The following is a 20,211-nucleotide window of genomic DNA, read 5'->3' on the forward strand; positions in this document are numbered from 1 at the left end:
TTGCCATCTCCTGTTTGACCACTTCGAGTTTACCTTGATTCATGGACCTAACATTCCAGGTTCCTATGCAATATTGTTCTTTACAGCAATATTTTTCTTTACAGCAAGGAAGGAGGTTGCTATTATTCATTACCTCCACCATAGTTTGGTGTCAGATCAAACAACAGGGAGGGAACACAGCCTCGCCCAGCAACAGAAAATTGGATTAAAGATTTACTGAGCATGGCCCAACTCATAAGTATAAGTAAGACCCAGTTTCCTCCACAGTCAGTCTCTCCCATCAGGAAGCTTCCATAAGCCTTGTATCCTTATATCTCAGAGGGAAGACAGAATGAAATCCACAGTCACAGAAAACTAATCAAACTGATCCCATGGACCACAGCCTTGTCTAACTCAATGAAACTATGAGCCATGCCGTGTAGGGCCACCCAAGACAGATGGGTCATGGTGGAGAGTTCTGGCAAAATGTGGTCCACTGGAGAAGGGCATGGCAAACCATTTCAGTATTCTTGCCTTGAGAACCTCATGAACAGTATGAAAAGGCAAAAAGATATGACACCGAAAGAAGAACTCCCCAGGTCAATCGGTCCCCAATATACTACTGGAGAAGAGTGGAGAAAAAACTCCAGAAAGAATAAAACCTCCTTTAGTGAGCAGGAAAGAAGCACTGAGATGGAGACGGGAAGCTTATTTAAAACGTAGATTCCCAGGCCCTGCCCACAGGGCTCCTAATGGGATGGAGGGGTTTGCACTTTTAAGGAACACCCCAGGTAATTCGGATGTAGATGGTCTGTGGCCCACGTGTTGAGCAGCCACGGTCTAGACAGAGTTGGCTTTAGTTCTTCTCTACTTCTGTGGTGGTTTAGTTGCTAAGTCGTGTCCTGCTCTCGCCACCCCATGGGCTGTAGCCCGCCAGGCTCCTCTGTCCATGGGGTTTTCCAGGCAAGAATACTAGAGTGGGTTTCCATTTCCTTCTCTAGGGGATTTTCCCGACCCAGGAATCGAACCCAGATCTCCTGCATTGCAGTCAGATTCTTTACTGACTGAGTTATGAGGGAAGCCCTGTCTGCTTCTAACCTTCCTTAAAATCCCCAAATGGTGTTTAGCTCACCTTCCTTTGTTGGCCTGCAATGTACCCTTGGTCTTGCTGCTCTTCACACACCTTGGACAAGGTAGGTATACCTAGCATACTTCCAAGTTACTGGACTTCAGACCACAGCAATAAACGGACTCACAGATTTTTTGACTACCCATAAAAGTTCGTTTACACAATCCTGTAGTCTATTAAGTGCGTGATAGCATTGTGTCTAAAAAAAACTCTGTATATGCCTTAATTTAAAATAGTTTATTGCTGGGGAATTCCCTGGTGGTCCAGTGGTTAGGACTCCAAGCTTTCACTTCAGAGGGCCTGGGTTCAATCCTGGTAGGGAAACTAAAATCCCACAAGCCAGGGTGGCCAAAAATAAAAATACTTTATTGCTAAAAAAAGTGCTGTCACTGTCATCTTAGTATTCCATGAGTTATGGTCTTTTTGCAATACTAATGTCAAAGAGCACATATCACCATGACAAATACAAAATAAAGAAAAAGTTAGAAATATTGTGAGACTTCCCAAAATGTGACACAGACCCAAGCTGAGCAAATACTGTTGAGAAATGACTTGCTTGACGTGGGTGGGATTGCCACAAATCTTCAACTTGTAGTAAAGAAAAACTCTATAGCTTCAAAGTGCAATAAAGATTTACTGAGCATGGCCCCACCCATAAGTACAAGACCCAGTTTCCCCCACAGTCTGTTTCTCCCATCAGGAAGCTTCCATGAGCCTCGTATCCTTATCCCTCAGAGCAAAGACAGGATGAAACCCACTATGAAACCCACAATAAAGCGAAGTGTACTTGCATCTCATCCCGTCAGTAAAGTAAGCATAATAACGGCACCTATTTCATGGTGTTAGGAGGATGCAGCTAAAGGGTCACTTCCGAAAGGGCTTAGCAAAGTGCCCATTTTATGGCAAGGGCTTAGTGTGTATTCCTCTTAATAAATAATGCTGGATGTTTTATTTTCCTTCCTAAGATTGTGTACTCCTCAAGGTCAGGAACTCAGATTTTTCATTCTTGTGGCTACCATCACTGCCTCAACTGTCTGAAAGAGTGCTGTCCAGTAGAACTTTCACATATGGGTATTGAGCACTTGAAATGTGATTAGTGCAACCTTGGAACTGAATTTTTTGTTTTGCTTCTAATAAGTTCTGATAAGCTAACGCAGCTGCATGTGGCTGATGACCACTATATTGGACAGTGCAGGTCAGTAAATGTTGAATGGAGAAAAGACTGAATGTGCCAGTATATTGGACTAGGTAGCAGGAGAGAGTGATGAGAGAGTTGAAAAATTCAAAGAAAAGAGAATAATGGACTCAGAGGTGATAGATATCTATTTGATCATAGAAATAGATGACATAGATGACCATCTATTTCAACTCCTACCCAGTACTTGAATTCCTTCTCCCATATTGCATTATACCTAGAAAAATCTTTTTCATCTTGGTTGTTTTCCTTATAACATCTACCTCTTGGTCCTTACCCTCCTGGTGCTGTGATCCAAGTTGCTAATCACAGTACCATTATGAGAACACTCAAATGTCAATAGAAGGTTGTTATTGTGGCTGTCTTTTCCCGGGAGTGTGCACTTCTCTAGGGCAAACAGCTCTTCACAATGCAGTTGACTAGTGGTGTTTTGTTGGGGAAGCTGCTCAACAACTCAAAGAGGGGATAATCCTTGTGCCTACCTCACAGGGCTGTTGTGAGGATGGCTTAAGATGACATATGCAAAGGTGCTTGGCAGAGTCCTGGCATTTACAAAGTGCTTAATAAATGTTCTGATGTTGGGAAAGAAGCATGCTTTGCGTTTGTTTTAGAATCGTGGAATTTATTTTTGTCAAACAGTCCTGTAGCAAGAAGGTAAAGACAGAAGTGTTTGATTGCTCTGAAAAGCAGCTAAATTGATGTCATTTACAAAGTGGTAGAGTTAGAAATATAAGTTAATGAGGTCAAAGATGGTGAGTTTATACACACAGGCCCTGAAATGATTGTTATAACGTGGATGGTAGATCCAGTTTCTTAAAACAAACATTCTCACAAATGTAATTTTCTATAACAAACATAGTAAATTCAGTTTCTCATGGCAAACATGAAAAGCAGGCTTGGTAATGATCCTGTGTTTGAGGTTAAGTATTATATTTTGTTAGGATATCTCCATTTAAAAAGCAAATCATCACAGCTAACAGAACTGTCAGAAACTCAGTTTCAAGAGAATGAGAATAGGTGTTAAGACCTTTATTCTGTCTGTCTAGTCCTGTGCATGTGTTTGTCTGTAGATGACTTGCTTGTTAATATTCTTCAGTTTTCTCACCTTTCTAGTGACAGCTAATCTGGGGCTTTTTATTCTCAAAAGCACCTGTATTAGTATCAATAAACGTCTTTCCTGCTAAGACTTCCAATTAAATCTTGTGATTGCTTATGACTTAATGATTTTTAACTATGGTCTTAACCAAGACTGAGTCAAATTACTTGGAGCTTACAGTCTTCTATTCTGATACTGCTGTTATTATCATTGCCATTGGCATCCTCATTATTGCCGTTAGTTCATCACTCCAAAGCTAGTCTCTGGCCTCAGCTCTCAATGCTGTTGTGAAGCCAGGTCCCTTCATGCCACCTGCTAGGTGACAACACAGACCAGTTCTGAGTCAGTGCTTGCTCCCCAGCATGGCAGCTGAGCAGCCAGAGAAAAACGGCAGCAGGCGGCTTGTCCGCAGTGCCTATCCGGCAGCACCCATCGGCGCCTTCTCACGTTGCCTGCGTGTGCTGGTCCCGAGTTTTCACTCCACTCCTCTGACCCGGTGAAACCATCTGACAGCTGGAGGAGGCATTCACTGAGACTAGGCAGGTGATCAGGAGCAGGGAGAGAATCCTCCAACTTGCAAATACCAGCAAGCAGATTTGTGTGTTCATACATGGAAGAAGTATTTATCGCGCTACCCACACAGCTCAGCCCTGCATCTGTGCTTTGGTGCCATCCTCTTGGTGTCCTCAGATCCTGCTCTATCACTCATCTCTCCCACATCTTTAACTTCTCTGCTGGCTTTTCCCTCCATCGTCCTATAGCCAGTTAGCTTGGGGAAAGCCTCTCCTTGGACCCCTGTCGTCTTCTAGCTCTTGTCTGTCCCTCACGCCCTCTCAGCTGAACTTCCAAAAAGAACTATTGTTTGCACTGCAACCAGAAGTGAAGTCTGGCTACTCATCACTCAAAAGCCAATAAAGAGGCAAGTTTGGTGGAAAGGAAAGGATGCTTTTTTTGGGTGCTGGCAACCTGTGGGCGGGGGGTGGGGAGGTGGGGGAGGCAGACTCCTGTCCAAAGGCCAACTCCTTGCCTCTGCCCCCCCCCACACACCCCTGCCCAACCAGTAGTCTGAGGGAGAGGGCTGCATGCAGAAATAGCACAATCAGCTGTGACAGTCCTGAAATTGGTCATCGGTGGTCGGGCCAGAATCATCTTGACTGTTTAGAGTACAGGTGATCTTCAGTTCCAGGGTCGGTTTGTTCCCATTTGCTTGAGGTCAGTTCTTGGAATTGTGGCAGCTTATGTTATGGCTACGGTCTGCTCATCATGTAGTTAACTTCTTCCCCGACCTGGTGGGTATTTCAGTACTTGTAAGACAGCTCACAGGATACGGCTCAGAATATTATCTATAGTCCTGCTTGAGATGGAACTAAAAGGTCCCTGACTGTGCTTAATGACTAAACTATTATTATTTAGTTTTGTTGGACTGCTTTCCTGTTTCTGCATTTTCTCACTTCTCTGGTTATTCTTTGGCTAAAGTTTTCCCACAAACAGAAGGCAAGTGGAGGACATGGTGGGCTAGGACCATAGGGTCCGGCTCAATTTCACCACGACTGTCATTCCCATTCCTTTATAAACCCATGAGCTCCTGTCTCACGGCTGTGATGAAATCGTGCTCATACATCAGTCATCATATCTGCCCATGCTGGGCCAGGCATTGACCCAAGGCACTGTTCAAGACACCGACAGTTATTTTCCATCATAGACTGCCAGTCCAGAAATCAGCAGTTCATCTTATATGCATCCTTTTCACTTTTCATGGTCCCTACATTGATTCTCTAATCCCTATAGATCCTACTGGCTCCACATCTCCTGTGAGCCCCAACTCCCCACCCCCTGGTTCTTATGGCCCTTACCACTCCCTGTTTAGATTGCCGCTGTAGCTTTCTAATGGGGAAGGGCTTCCTTCCAGACTGTCTTTCTACAAGAAGCTCTCTCAAATTAAAATCTGATCACATTATCCGATGACCTGGAATGATTTTCACAGCTTTCACGGTGAACATTAACTTTTTAGCTGAACATCTAAGCCCTTTAATAACTTGGTCTCAGACTTCCCTGGTGACTCAGTGGTAAAGAATCCATCAGCCCAGGCAGGAGGCCCCGCTTCGATCCCTGATCTGGGAAGATCCCACATGCTGTGGAGCAACTAAGCCCATGAGCCACAACTACTGAGCCTGTGCTCTAGATCCAGGGAGCCACAACTACTGAGCCCACGAGCCGCAACTACCGAAGCACATGTGCCCGAGAGCCTGAGCTCTACAACAAGAGAAGCCACCACAATGAGAAGCCAGCGCACCGCAGCTTGAGGGTAGCCCCTGCTCACTGCAACTAGAGAAAAGCCCTCGAAGCAACAAAGTCCCAGCCAAACATAAATAAATAAAATAAAAAAACCAATCATTTGGTCTCTGTCTCTCTTTTTTATTTTTTAGGCTCATCACCTACCATTTATCCAAATCATCCTAATGGTTAACACTTACAGAGCTGCCCTTTATGTGCCAGGCACTGTGCCAGGTGCTTGATTTTCCTCTTGTCTAAACCTCACAGCAACTTGGTGGTTTAAACAGATAAGGAAATTGAGGCATAGAGAACTTAAACTTGCCCCCAAGTAAGTGGTAGAATCAGACTCCAACTCAGATATGCGCCACACTCAACTTCAAGCCCTTAAGCATCACGCCAGCGTGGTTCAAAGTGTAGAACTGGGGCACCTATGTCACAATCTCCCAGATACTTGCTAGAGTGCAAATTCCTTTGGTGTGATGACTTGCTCTATTCCTTGGGGGTGAGTCCCTAAGCTCTGCATTTTAAATAAGCTCTCTTGGCAAGTGACTAAGCCCCAGTACCACTGTCCTGTGCTGTGTACCTTTAGCCATAAGAAACCATGTCTTCCGACACACCATACTGTTCCATTCCTCTGAGCCTTTGCACAAGCTCTGCCTCTCACTGGACAATCTCTGCCTCTATCTTCATCTTTTAAGACTCAAGCCCAAGTGACCTCTCTTCTGGAAAGCCTTCTATTCTTCACACTGATTTTGAAGCCTCTTCTTGGTGCTTCCCGAGTGCAGCCCTCTATAGCATTGCTTTCACACCTCGTAACCGCTGAGTCTTACCATCCATCCCCTCACCAAACAAGCTCATCTCCCCCTTCGTCTGTCCCTCCAGCGCCTTGCACAGCCCCTCCACAGTGTATGCTAGCCAAGTGTTCACTGGATTCACTTCCAGCCTCCACCTTCCTGGTTCATCCATTTCCAGTAGGCCACTGTTGGGGAACGTTGCATTTTAATGGCTGTTTCAGTTAGAAACATGTTCAGCTGCAAATCGCAGAAAGCCCCACCAATAGTGGCCTGAGCAGTAAAGACATTTCATTACCTCACGTCCCTGGAGCATGGCGGAGTGGGGAGCAGGTTCCAATTTGAGCGCAAGGGTTCTGCTCCACCAACAGGATTAGAGGCTGTTTCTGCTCTGCCTCTTGGCATAATGTTGCCTTTGTTGTGTAAAATAAACATCTACCTTTACTTGTTCTTGGATTACTGTTTGTTTAACAGACGTGTAACATCAAATTCCCCTAACCAATTTCAGGTTCCCCCTGCTATCTAAAAGTAGAGAGTTCCTATGCAACCTTTCAGAAGCCAAAATGGCATAAAGTGAAGAAGCAATTGTACTTTAGGACATATCTTGCTAAAGGATGCATAAAATAAATCGAGATAAAGCACAGTGTTCACAGAGAATTCAAAGCTATGGTGGCTTGATGCTGAGTTGTTCAGTGTAGGCCCAGGGAAGGAGCATGGCATCACCGACCCAATGGACGTGAGTTTGGGTAAACTCCCGGAGTTGGTGGTGAACAGGGAGGCCTGGCGTGCTGCAGTTCATGGGGTCACAGAGTTGGACATGACGGAGTGACTGAACTGAACTGAACTGAACTGAACTCTACTGCTTGGGGTACACGCTTCCTCTACAACAGTTCACTGCACAACAAACTGAATGTTCTTTTTCATTTTTCATCTTTTCTCATAAAAACAACAACGCTTTTTGGACTAATTTTGGTTAGTGAACACAGGTAGGTCTTTCGTCAAAGTGAAGTGCTTAAAGCAAACTTTCGAAAACAGAGACCTGGAATCCAGTTTACAAGCTTAAGCAACTAAAAGATTGTTAACATATATACATGTAATGCACCTGATTTTCTTAAGAATTTCTAATGCCAAACCAGCAAATTTTTCTTCAGTTCTCTGTACAAAGTTAATCAAATTCATACAAGCTTTCAATGTAAAAAGCATCAGTCTTTAATCAATTATATGTGTTTTAATTAAAATTGCAAGGTGATGGCGGTGTTAAATTCTCAAATATGCCAAATTCTCTTAAACATTACAGAGGCTTGAAATAACACATCAGATTGTCCTGAAGCTAATTATTTTCCCATACTTCTGCAGATTCATATGCATAATCATAACTATATCTTACGTGGTTGTATGATGAAAAAGTTTGTATATTTTCCATCAAATTTCTGCTTGGGAAAAATATAAGTGGCAGATAAATAATAATTAAAGAAATATAGATAAAAGTAAAATTACTTTTAAATATGTGTAAGATAGATTATACCTGAGAGGAACAGACAGACTTAGGAGTATGAATTATTGTAAACCTTTTGGAGGGCAATTTGGCCCAAAATTTAAATCATTTTTTCATTTGAAAGAACAATTTCACATCTAAGAGTTAATCCTACAAAAGCACCTCCTCCCTGGTAGTCCAGTGGTTAAGACTTGGCGCTTCCAATGCAGGGGCGTGTGTTTGATGCCTGGTAGGGGAACTAAGATCCCACATGCTGTGCAGAGTCCAACAGTTTTTCTTTAAAAAAAAAAGTATTCATTCAGCTTCATATTCTTTGGGAATATGATGGTGAGCACAAATAGACCAGGTACATCCCTGCCCCCACCCCCACAAAGAAAACCAGTCTATTAGAAGAGATACTCAATAATTTTTATAAATTTCAAATAAGAATAAGACTTGATATGAGCTTTGCAGAATAAAGACAGTATTTATCAGGTTCTATGCTTGGGTGATTTGACCTAGTCTAGGAGATCTAAAGTAAATGAATGTGAAATATGTACAAATGTTATTAAATGCATTGAAAAAGGCTTGGAGGAATCTATGCCAATTCCAACAATAGTTATGAGATGTAATGGGATTAGGTGTGATAAGACATCTCTGTGTTCTTTGGAATTTTTCTCACAATAAGCACGTATTGCTTTTGTAATCAAAGCTATAAATGTATGCTATGCTGTGCCTTGTCACTCAGCTGTATCCATCTCTTTGTGACCCCACGGACTGAAGCCAGCCAGGCTCCTCTGTCCATGGGGATTCTCCAGGCAAGAATACTGGACTGGATTGCCATGCCCTCCTCCAGGTGATCTTCCCAACCCAAGGATTGAACCTAAGTCTCCCGCATTGCAGGCGGATTCTTTGCCAACTGAGCTACCGGGAAGCCCGTAAATGTATGTGTATCTTAAATCCAAATAAACAGTTTTTACACCACATTGGTGATTCTCAACATGTTGGGGGATGACAGTGAATTTACATTTTTTGGTTGAGAGGAAAAAATAAAGTGGTAGAACTAGAGCTACTGTGGTGGGCAGAATTCTCAGATGGTCCCCAAGATTCCTGCCCCTAGTGCACATACTTCCCAGCTGTCCAAGCAGATACTAACCCAGGGATTGGTGTCAAAGGATTTTCTAGATCTGTTTTAAGTGTATAATCTATTGACATTATCTTTTTTTTTTCCTAGATTGAATCTGTAGTTTTGTTTTTGGCTGCACCACGCAGCTTATGGAATCTTAGTTCCCCTGGCCAGGGATTGAACCCAGAGCCCCGGCACTGGAAGCTCAGAGTCCTCACCACTGAGCTACCAGGGAATTCCCTCAATTGACTCTAAATTGGGGAGATTATCGTGGGTGGGCCTGGCTTAATCAGGTGAGTCCTTAAAAGAAGTCAGATTCAAGCAGAAGAGACTCCTGCTTGCTTTGAAGAAGCAAATAACCATGAGTGAGCTGTTGTGGCAGGGATCTGAGGGTAGCCAGCCTCTAGAAGCTGAGAGCAGTTTTCATAACAACCCCCCCCAAAAAAAGGGAACTTCAGACCTACATCCACAAGAAACTGAATCCCACCAACCGTCAGTGAACTTGGAAGAGGACTGCAGTTGTCAGATGAGATCACATGGCTCACACCCTGGTTTCAACCTGATGAAACCCTGACCCTCGGGAAGCGTGAGATAAGAAATCTGCGTTGTTTCAAGTTGCTAAGTTTGTGGTAGTTTGTTACACAGCACTAGAAACCTGTTAAGTTGCTAGTAACCTGGGTCCTGATGTACTTGTCCCCAATCTGATACCTAAGAGTTAAAAAAAAAAAAAAGTTGAGAATTGCTCTACTACCTGATAAGGAACTAGACGATGGGATAAAATTTGCCTCCAGTACAACTGCATCAGTTCCCTCTTACCTAGAAATTTTGTTTTCCCTCATCACTACAAAGCAACTATGCGATTGCTTTGAAACACTGACCTTTCCAGAAATATTTTACCATCTTCCCCTTAGGGGTGTAACTAATATGGCCATGGGCATTTTCTGTTTCTCTCAGCAATAGCTGTCATAGAACTTGTGCGGAATGTTCTTTGCATTGAGCTCCGCAGCAGGTTAACTGTGATCAGTCTTGAAACCTGGCAACCGTTCTCCATCTCACTGCATGTTAGAATCAGCTGACGACTTTAAGAATACTGATTTTCTGATTCATGCCTCAGACCTATTGGAATAAAAATTTCTGGGGTTGGGCCAAAATATTGGCATTTTCAAAGAGCTACCAGGTGATTCTAATGTACAGCAAAGATGGAAACTTACTGGAGCTTAAGTAGGACTGCTCCAACTTTAGTTTCATTACATATATATGTATCCATATTACATATATTATTGTATGTATACATATTATATTTATACATTATATGTATGTATTATATGTATATTATATGTATACATATATGTATATATTATATGTATATCACATGTATTATAATTTTATTGTATATGTATTATGTATGTGTATATATTATATGTATACATATATATAATTATATATATAATTTTTATTTTATAATATATATAATTTTTATTTATTTTTGGCTGTGATGGGTCTTCGTCGTTACCTGAGGGCTTTCTCTACTTGCAGTGAGCAGGGGCTACTCCCCAGTTGCAGTTGCACGGGCTCTAGGGCACAAACTTAATCATTGTGGCCCAGGGGCTTAGTTGCCTCAAGGTGTGTGGAATCCTCCCAGATCAGGGATGGAACCTCTCTCTCCTGCCCCTGGCAGGCAGATTCTTTACCACTGAGCCTTCAGGGAAGCCCCTTAGCTGCGTTTTTAACTCCCCAGGAATGCTGATGCTGCTGGTCTGTGGGCAGTGTTTTGACTAGCAAAGGTTTATGGGATTGCTTTTCTAGCCATGTGCGCCGATCTGGCAACCAACTTCACACCCATCCCCAGGACTGCCTGAGATGGCTCATCTTGCCTCTGTCTCTTTTATTCTGCCCTCCTACACACAGCATTCTCGTCTTCCTTTTCTCCCCTCTCCTTCCTGTGTGCCGTTGGTGTCTTCCCTGCGCCATGCTCTTCATTTTCTTCCTCTTTTATCCCTGTCATTAACATAATTTGGGGGGCAAAATCTAAATCTACCTGCTTAGGAAGAGTCTCAAACTCTTGCATAAAGCCTAGACAGATGCAAGAGAAGAATCATCTCTCACCCATTTAAATAAACACCCTGTTTGTTGTTTTTTTCACTTTTGTAAACCACTAACCAAAATAAAATTTAAGAATATTTTATTCAGAGGAAAGGGAATTACATCAAGCTGTAATGAAGTATGGAATTGAGGGCCTTTTGTTTTTTCCCTCCACTCCCTGCAGAGTATGAAGCTGAGCTTCCTCCCTTTCCTGAAGGATATAAAGTCAAACAAGACGCTGTGGTTACTGTGAGTATCACCCGGGGCCCCAACCTAACTGAAAGGTTCTAACTGGAGAACAGCACTGACAACTGGTGAGCATCAGTGTCATGGATCGGGAAGTGGGGGAAGGAAAGGCCCTGGAACCAGAACCAGAACTGGCCAGTCCCACCCCTGCTGCTTAAAGGACATCACACAACCACTCTGAGTCTCAGTTTCTGTAAATGGAGCAGGTCACCCTTGACTGACTCACAGGGCCTCTGTAGGGTTCAAGTGAGATCCTAGAAGAGGAGGACCTTTCCAGTGAATTCAGTGTCGCTTCCATGTTGGGGACAGTTTTGCAGATGGAGCAGATTTCTTTTTGCATAGCTGGGTGGGCTAAGACTGTACTAAGGAAGAGAGAGGGCCAAGGACAGGGCTTCAGAAAGGGAGGCCCTAAGGCAATATTGATGCTTCCCTTGTAGCTCAGTCGGTAAAGAATCTGCCTGCAGTGCAGGAGACCCAGGTTCGATCTCTGGGTTGGGAAGATCCCCTGGAGAAGGAAATGGCAACCCACTCCAGTATCCTTGCCTGGAAAATCTCATGGACAGAGGAGCTTCGTGGGCTGCAGTCCATGGGGTCGCAAAGAGTCGGGCATGACTGAGCGACTAACACTTACTTACTTAAGGCAATGTACCTGGGAATAAAATAGGTCTTAATGGAGTTTAAAATAAAAAGGTAAGGCTCTGAGGGATGAGCAGTGTCACTGGAATGGGTCCAAAACCTAAGTCTCTAGACTTCTGGTATCTCACTGCAGCTGCCCCTGTTAGAGATTCTGTGTCTAAGAACTTCCATGGCCTATGATTTTTCCTTTTTCCTAGCATCCTGTTCTTGCTTTATGGATGCAGTGCTTTTTCAGGTTTCTCCGCAGATACTAATTGCAGTTCTCTTCCCTGAATTATTTGTGCCTCTTCGGGGTCAGTTACTCTTTTTAGATCTTGATCTTTGTCTTTTATGCTGTTGATGTTCCTCACCTATGTAGAAAGTTCTGATTTTTTTATTCAAAATTTAAAATGCAGGCCTTAGTGGATTTTTCTACAAAGCAGGTGTGGTTTTTTTTCTCCTGCCATACATGTAGGTTTGTTTTCTGGATGGGTCACTTCTATGAATAGAAACACTGGGAGCTCATGGCGGGTGATTGTCCTCTGGAGGACTTTTCTTCAGGGTTGGCAGGCAGGGAGTCCCTATTTGGGTACTGAGCTGGGAGCCTCCAAATCAATGTTGAGGTTTGTGTTTTTGTTTATCTTTTGACTGCCAACCTGGCACCCTGAGTAGTTGTACTCTTTCCCAGGCTGTTTGTTTAATTTGTTTACAAAAGATTCATTGGAAAGGAAGGAGAGCAAGATACATCGGGCTGCTGAGAATGTAGCTTTATGTATGCTGATGGGGGCAGGAGGAGGGGTGACTGGGTAGCCGGCCAAGGAAACCCCAGCTGGATTTTCATGTAACCTCGCCTGTATATTGTTTTCTTTATCATCTACACACTCTGTGGAATTGAATCTCTGAGCACTGAAGCCCTTGTGAATTCCAGTGGGAACCTGGACACTTGCCTTCTGAGGGCAGTTTCCTCCTGTGGATTCTGAGCTGCCACTCCTCTCTGTTATCTGACAACAGGCTTTATCCTGCTTCTTTTGGAAATGTTTGAAGATCTCTCACCCACTGACAGCCCTCCTATTCTTTCTTGTTGTTTAGTTGCTAAGTCATGTCCGACTCTCAGCGACCCCATGGACTGCACCACATCAGGCGCCTCTGTCCACCGTCTTCCAGAGTTTGATCAAAGTCGTGTCCATCGGGTTAATGATGCCATCCAACCATCTCATTCTCTGTCACCCCTTTCTCCTCCTGCCTTCAATCTTTCCCAGCATCAGGGTCTTTCCCAATGAGTCAATTCTTCGCATCAGATGGCCGAAGTATTGGAGCTTCAGCTTCAGCATCAGTCCTTCCAATGAAGATTTGGATTGATTTCCTTTAGGATTGACTGATTTGATCTCCTTGCAGTCCAAGGGACTCTCAGGAGTCTTCTCCAGCACCACAACTTGAAAGCATCAATTCTTCGTCACTCAGCCTTCTTTATGGTCCATACATGACTACTGGAAAAACCATAGCTTTGACTAGACAGACCTTTGTCAGAAAAGTGATGTTTCTGCTCTTTTGTTCTTTGCTAGGGGTTTATTTCTTGATTGTCATTTATAGGTGTCTTGGGAGAGAAGAGAGAGAAAAATTTGTGCTCAGTATACCCCCTCGAATCTAAAGTCTGACACAGAATTTTATTCTTTGTTAGATTATAAAAGAAACTGCAATTATTTAAACATTATGAACTGATTCTCTCCCGCATCACCACCCCAGGTGTCGCCGTTGGAGGAAACGGTTTTCCACGGCTTCAACGCAGAACACCTTTATCCAGATCCTCGTTTAACCGTGGTCTCACAAGTATCCTGTTCTCAAGTGAAACGGGAAACAGTTGACCCAAAAACATGTACGTAAGGAAGTGAGATCTCAGGTCTATGGTTTGGGACTTGTAACTTTGCGAAATCATGGGGTGGGGACCGGGTGGACAGATAGAACTGAGGGAGACCACGTGATAAGAAAGAATGTGTGCTTGTTTTAACTAAAGTGTCCTTTATTCCACTGATGTATCGCTAAGGGTGAAATGTATTAGTAATAAAGATGATCAATAACAAGCACACCTAGGTTCTACATTAAATACAAAGGGGGAAACGTACGGAGTAAAAGAAAATATCACGCTGTCTTGCTTGGTGTCCTCGTCTTCCTCCCCGAGTTCCCATTCCTCGTCACCCCTGATGCCAGGCCCTCTCCTGCTGGCTTGTTCTGTTCCCTCAGCCAGTGTACTTTGGGCGTCGGCAACCACCATCACCGTGCCCTGAGGATCCGAACCTCGTACCCCACCCTGTTCCCCTGTGGCCTCAGTTCCCAACACACTCCCCTTGTGTACTTCCCTCCAGCTGAGCTGGGCCCCTGGCTGTGCCTGTGACCTTGACCCCAAGTGGGACCCGGTTTCCAGCCCCACCAGACTCAGGGGGATATTTTAAGTTTCTTCAGTAAGAGAGCCCAACTCAGCAGTCTGGAGTCAAATGTAACATTTATGGTCATGTTGTTTAATGGAGAGTACCTTTTTTTGGTTCAGAAGCAAATGTTCCTCCCAGATTAACTTGGGCCATTTGGGATTTGGGATGGGAATGTTTTGTTTGTTTTAGGTTCCCCCAAAGAGTTTTTGGAAATGTTCATCTTTCCAGTGCTGCTGCCCGGAATGGCTAGCCTGCTTCACCAAGCAAAGAAAGAAAAATGTTTTGAGGTCAGTTGTTTTGTTTATTTCTAAATAATAATTCATTTTTATCAGATGGTAGCTCATTATACTATCAGGTGGTGGTTTTCAAAACAATCCCTTTGGGAGAGAAAGCCCGTGTTTTGGTCACTTACCCGGCTCCAGCCAGGACATCTAGCTGAGCACACACACGCACTGCCATCTGTCTGGCCGCCTGGCTATGGGGAGGTTTTCTGCTTTGCTTGGCCTCCCTGCCTGCCCTTCTCCTGGGCATTTGGCATCTGCCAGGTTTCTTGAGTCGCCTGCTTCTGTTAGGATGAGCCCACGTTATAGCTCTCCTCCCCTCTTATCTGGCTCTGGATTGACCTTCTCAGCTTGGGCCTCTTCCTACTCCATTTCATGCCAAATGCCATGAATGTACTTGCTTCTTGCCTTGCTTCCCCTCCCCGGCACACAGCGAGTTCTTGGTGACCAGTCATCACACTGTAGCTAGCTATCCGTATGAATCAAGTTCCAATTCTGGCGCACCCCCATGTGAATACCCCAAAGTGAATACTTTTTTCTGCAGTGAATACTCTTTTCTGCAGTTGACAGGATACATTGGGTGTGTGTGTTTGCTGCACAGGACTAGAATTTTGGATGACCTGCACGAAGAGAGTAAAAGAACAACATTTAATGTTGATCAAGTGCTTGCTCTATGCTGGGAACTCTGCTAAGGGTTTGATCATCAGTGACTTCATTTACCTCTCTCAATAGTCCTTTGAGGTTCCTCCAATTCATATCATCTGCATATTTGCAGATGAGAAAACAGAGGAATGGAGAGATTCAGAAAGGTGATCAAGGGTGAATAGCAGAGCTAGGATTCAGATCCAGATGAAATGATTCAAAACGATGTTTTAAAATATTGGCCATAACTACAATGCAAACCCCAATCTGCTGGACAGATGTCTTTAAAGCATTCACAGTTAATATTATCGTCTGCTTCGTTGCCCTTCAGCATGAGATCTCTGTGAGAATAGGAGATATACTGTCCTGATGATTTTATATACTGAAGAGAGAACATTTTCACATGCTCTAGCAAACACTCAATTTTGCTTTAGCACTGCCCCTCCTTGTCTTCATTCCTTAGCCTAATTCACTATAACCTGATCCATTCAGCATAACATTCCTTCTGACAGGCCTCACCATGACAGTTGTGTCTTTAATAGGAGACGAAATGAATTATGAGACACTGATCTGAAACCAGGCAGCGTACCTGTGAAGGAAGAGTTTAGGGCACTCTGCTGGGCCATGGTACATCATTTGAGAACCATGGATCCACATCAGGAGGCCAAAACCCCTCAGCCTGTCTTTCAGGACCCTCCACAGTTTTCCCCTCTTTCCTTCTAGCCTCATTGCTCTCTGTTCTCCTTCCTGGATGATACCCTCCATTCCAGCAGATAGAACCACTTGGAGGTTCCTGCACCAGTCCCACACTTCTGTGAATATGTTCCTTCTTCTTCTTTTTTTTAGGAAAAAAATCCTTGAGTTCTTATTCTCTGCATATTTAAGTTCTGCTTGTTTTTCCAAACTCAGTACCGTGGCTTCTCTTTCAGGCCTACTATTCCAAAACTGGAAGCAATTGAACCCAGCCCTCAGATTTCACAGTATTTCATCTATTTCTCTTCTTGTGGAAAATTAAGACATCCTTAATTAAGACATTCTTGATCCATAAATGCACTTCATTTTTTAAATGTCTGTTTCCCCAGCATTTTAAGTTCCTTGAGGACAGATATTCTCATTTATTTTTGTATCTCTATTTAGTGCCTAGTATATTCTACCTAGTACGTAGCCCCTGGTAAACATGTAGTTGGCCCTTAGTGAATGAGTGCGTGGTTGGACCTCAGGGGAGCACCTCCAAAACTATGTCCTTGACCAAAACTCAGCTCTCTTCTGCCTAGGAAGGCTATTCTCTTGGGCACATCCCTGGGGGGACAGCGTGAAGTGGGAGTGAGAGAAGACTTCCCTCCACTTTGTGGGTTTAGTCAATCGAAGAAAGCAGTGGGTGGCAAATTGCACTACCTAATCCTCATTATATATTCATTATGCAATTAACAAGTAAATCGGGCTTTGGTTTATAGTGTCGTGGCTCAGGACAGGTCTCTGGAGTCGCGGTTACCTGGTTTTGACATTTACCTCCACCTTAGCTGGCTGTACAGACTTGGGCAAGTCGTTTCCTCTTTCCAAGTCACCATCTTTTCCTGACATGTAAACGGAAGAATAGCACTTGCTCATGGTGTCACTGAACCAGGTTCATCTGCCTGATGTACGGCAAGGCAAACAGTAAGATGCCAATGTTTACAGCAGAGGAGGGGTTTCTTCACAAGGCCGCCAAGCACGGAGATGGGAGGACAAGTCTCCGATTCACCTCCCCAAAGGCAAGGGGCTTGGGATATTTATCTGTGAAGAGTATAGGGTCAGAGATATGGGGCAGGTGACTGGAGGCAGAAAAAGGGAGATTGAATTTTTACTTCTTTGATATTCGACACAGTGTAGACATTTTGCAAATACTGGATTTGATTTTCCATCCCATAATAATATTAATGCTAACATTGGGCACTTACTATGTGCTAGGCAGTGTAAGTGCTTTCCATGCATAATGTCAGTCTTAATTTTCCCTAAAGGGATTAAGAGTATTTACCTCTCTTTCACAAATAAGACTGAAATTCAGAGAGTTTAAGTCCCTTGCCTAAAATCATAGCCAGTAAATTATGGAGCCAATTTTAACCCAGACAGACTACTCACTCCAGTTTAGACTCTTAATATTTTGGCCTACTAACTTTGTTAAATGGTATTTTTAATTTTAGTAAGACCATGCTGGGCTTCCCCGGTGGCTCAGTGATAAAGAATCCACCTGCCAGGCAGGAGACTTGGGTTTGATCCCTGGGTCAGGAAGATCCACTGGAGAAGGAAATAGCAACCTACTCTAGTATTCTTGCCTGAAGAATCCTATGGACAGAGGAGCCTGGTGGGCTTTGTCCATGGGGTTGCAAAAGAATCAGACACAACTTAGTGACTAAACAAGAACAAGACAAAAGACAGTCACTGTTCTACACAGGTATATCTGAGTTATATTCTTCTTCATGGGACACATGTTCAGAAAATAGAGGTGCTAGCCTGATCTGAGGGTAGAGTCTTTGGCTCTCTGACATCACAAGGTCATTCAGTGGACACCTACGTAGGTACAGTTTTAGGGTCGGCTTGAAATGGACAAAAACTGACTCCAAATTTCTGAAAAACAGCTTGCTGCTAAGTCGCTTCAGTCGTGTCCGCCTCTGTACGACCCCATAGACGGCAGCCCACCAGGCTTCCCCGTCCCTGGGATTCTCCAGGCAAGAACACTGGAGTGGGTTGCCATTTCCTTCTCTAACGCATGAAAGTGAAAAGTGAAAGTGAAGTCACTCAGTTGTGTCCGACTCTTCGTGACCCCATGGACTGCAGCCTACCAGGCTACTCCATCCATGGGATTTTCCAGGCAAGCGTACTGGAGTGGGGTGCCATTGCCTTCTCTGAAAAACAGCTTAAGCCACTGTTATAGCAACTTGTATGTCAGAGGCGTTATCTATAGGGTGTGGTGATGGAGTCTTCTGATATATTATCCAGGCTACATGAAGCTTGGAGGATATGCAATCTACAAAAATGATTAAGACAAGCTTGATCAGTGAAAGCAGGTTCTAAGCAAAGGAGCTTTTCACAAGTAGTTCCCTTATCTGCTCAAGACAAGCTCAAGAATTTCTATTAGTCACCAGTTTCTGTTAACCCCATGGAGCACGGTTTCAATGGGATATCATGCTGATGAAATGAGGTAGCCCATACAAAGTGCTTAGAGCAGTCCCAGGCATGTGGGAAGAACTCAGTACATGTTAACTGACTGATCATTAGTATTACTGGGCTACAGGTGCTTCCCAGGTAGGATGGGTTATACACGTTACCCGTTACCTGAGTGGGCTTGCTTGCTTCATTCCTTGGTTACCCCGAGGCCTTATTTTGCACTTGGTCCCAGCTTCCCCCAAATATCTAATTACACAAGGACTTCAAGAAGAAGGTTTATTTTGCTGGTAATTTCATAGGGAGGTGGGAAGAGGACTTTGTTGGCATCTATTAAGCAATTCTTCTTTAATCCTTTCTAAAGCCATGTCTGTTCTCTCCAGTCACTTCCTCCCACACAAGCCTCTACAGACCCCTTGGATCCTGAACAATTCAGATCTGGCTGCGTGACCATGTCATGTCAGCCTGCTTGACCCACTCAGCAAAAAAAAGTCTAGCATTCAGCTTACCCTTCCTTCCTCGAAATGCAATTAAACCGATACTTGTAGCCTTTGGTGGGTGGGGTAGTGGAAGGGGGCTTCTCACCTCTCACCCAAACAGAGACAGAATTGTAAGGTTATATTGCTCTGGCAGAAATGCTTAGTTGTGAGACACAGGCCTAGTGAATTCAAATCTGGGAAACCCTGATCCTGCCTCATTCTCCTGATATGCTGGTACAGACCAGTTGCCCTGACTGAACCAGAAAAAACTGCAGTGATCAGATCCCTATTTTAATTAACTTGAGAAGCTCCTCTGCTGAAGGGTCTATAAACAGAAAAAGCTGGTAAAACGAATGTCAGCAATTCATTACTGACTATCCATATTCATCCAGGTCATGGCACTATTGAATGTCAACTTCCTACCCCACCTTCCTGCAGTCTTTATGTGGAAGCTTGGTATCTCAAATAGGCAAGATGGGTGAATTGTTATTACTTCTTTCATTTGTTAATTCAAGATTTTAGAATTTCTTAATTAAATTTAATTCCCTCCCCTCCCCACCCCCGTGTCACAGAGTCTTTTGTGGGTTATTTTTGCAGGCTTAAAAATTACATTATTGCCATCTCAACATTTGTCAGATCCTAGTGGAGCTCTTCTTATCCAGATGTGCACAACAGATTTGCATTTTCTCCATTCAGCTGTTCCTCACATCCTGTCGTTGGGAATAGACGCTTAAACTGAATGATAACCAGCCTCCGGCCAGAATTACATAACCGGAGCATTCTTATCTGTCACCTACAATTGAACTTGCCTCCAAATGACTCTCAAAGAGCAGCATAATTCACTATTTATTAGGGCCATTCAAATTATATCTTGAAACAGCAGCTTACAAGTAATTGCTGATTTGTGTTTTGCCCTTAAAATGCTGAGGTCTAGTTATTTCTTCTCGCTTTCCTTATTTTCTGTTTTGTTCTATGATATTGTTTCAGCAGTGCCTGGAATATAGTTGTTGTTCAGTCGCTAAGACATGTCTGACTGTTTGCGTCCCCATGGACTGAAGCATGCCAGGCTTCCCTGTCCTTCACTATCTCCTGGAGTTTGCACAAACTCATGTCCATTGAGTCAGTGATGCCATCCAACAACCATCTCATTCTCTGTCACCCCCTTCTCCTCTCCTTAGTCTTTCCCAGTATCAGGATCTTTACCAATGAGTCAGCTCTTTGCCATCAGGCCAAAGTAT

The 20,211-nt window shown here is 43.7% G+C and overlaps 1 protein-coding gene across 1 annotated transcript in view; it reads left to right on the forward strand.

Annotated features, from left to right (window-relative positions):
* IQCK (IQ motif containing K) overlaps positions 1–20,211 on the forward strand; it is a 149,633-nt gene that overhangs the window by 2,877 nt on the left and 126,545 nt on the right. The window contains exons 3-5 of the mRNA XM_043456578.1: positions 11,331–11,395; positions 13,751–13,880; positions 14,620–14,717. Coding sequence (XP_043312513.1) covers positions 11,331–11,395; positions 13,751–13,880; positions 14,620–14,717 — 293 coding nt within the window. The remainder of the gene's footprint in view (positions 1–11,330; positions 11,396–13,750; positions 13,881–14,619; positions 14,718–20,211) is intronic.

This window comes from Cervus canadensis, chromosome 32 (assembly GCF_019320065.1).
Source record: "Cervus canadensis isolate Bull #8, Minnesota chromosome 32, ASM1932006v1, whole genome shotgun sequence".
NCBI lineage: Eukaryota > Metazoa > Chordata > Mammalia > Artiodactyla > Cervidae > Cervus > Cervus canadensis.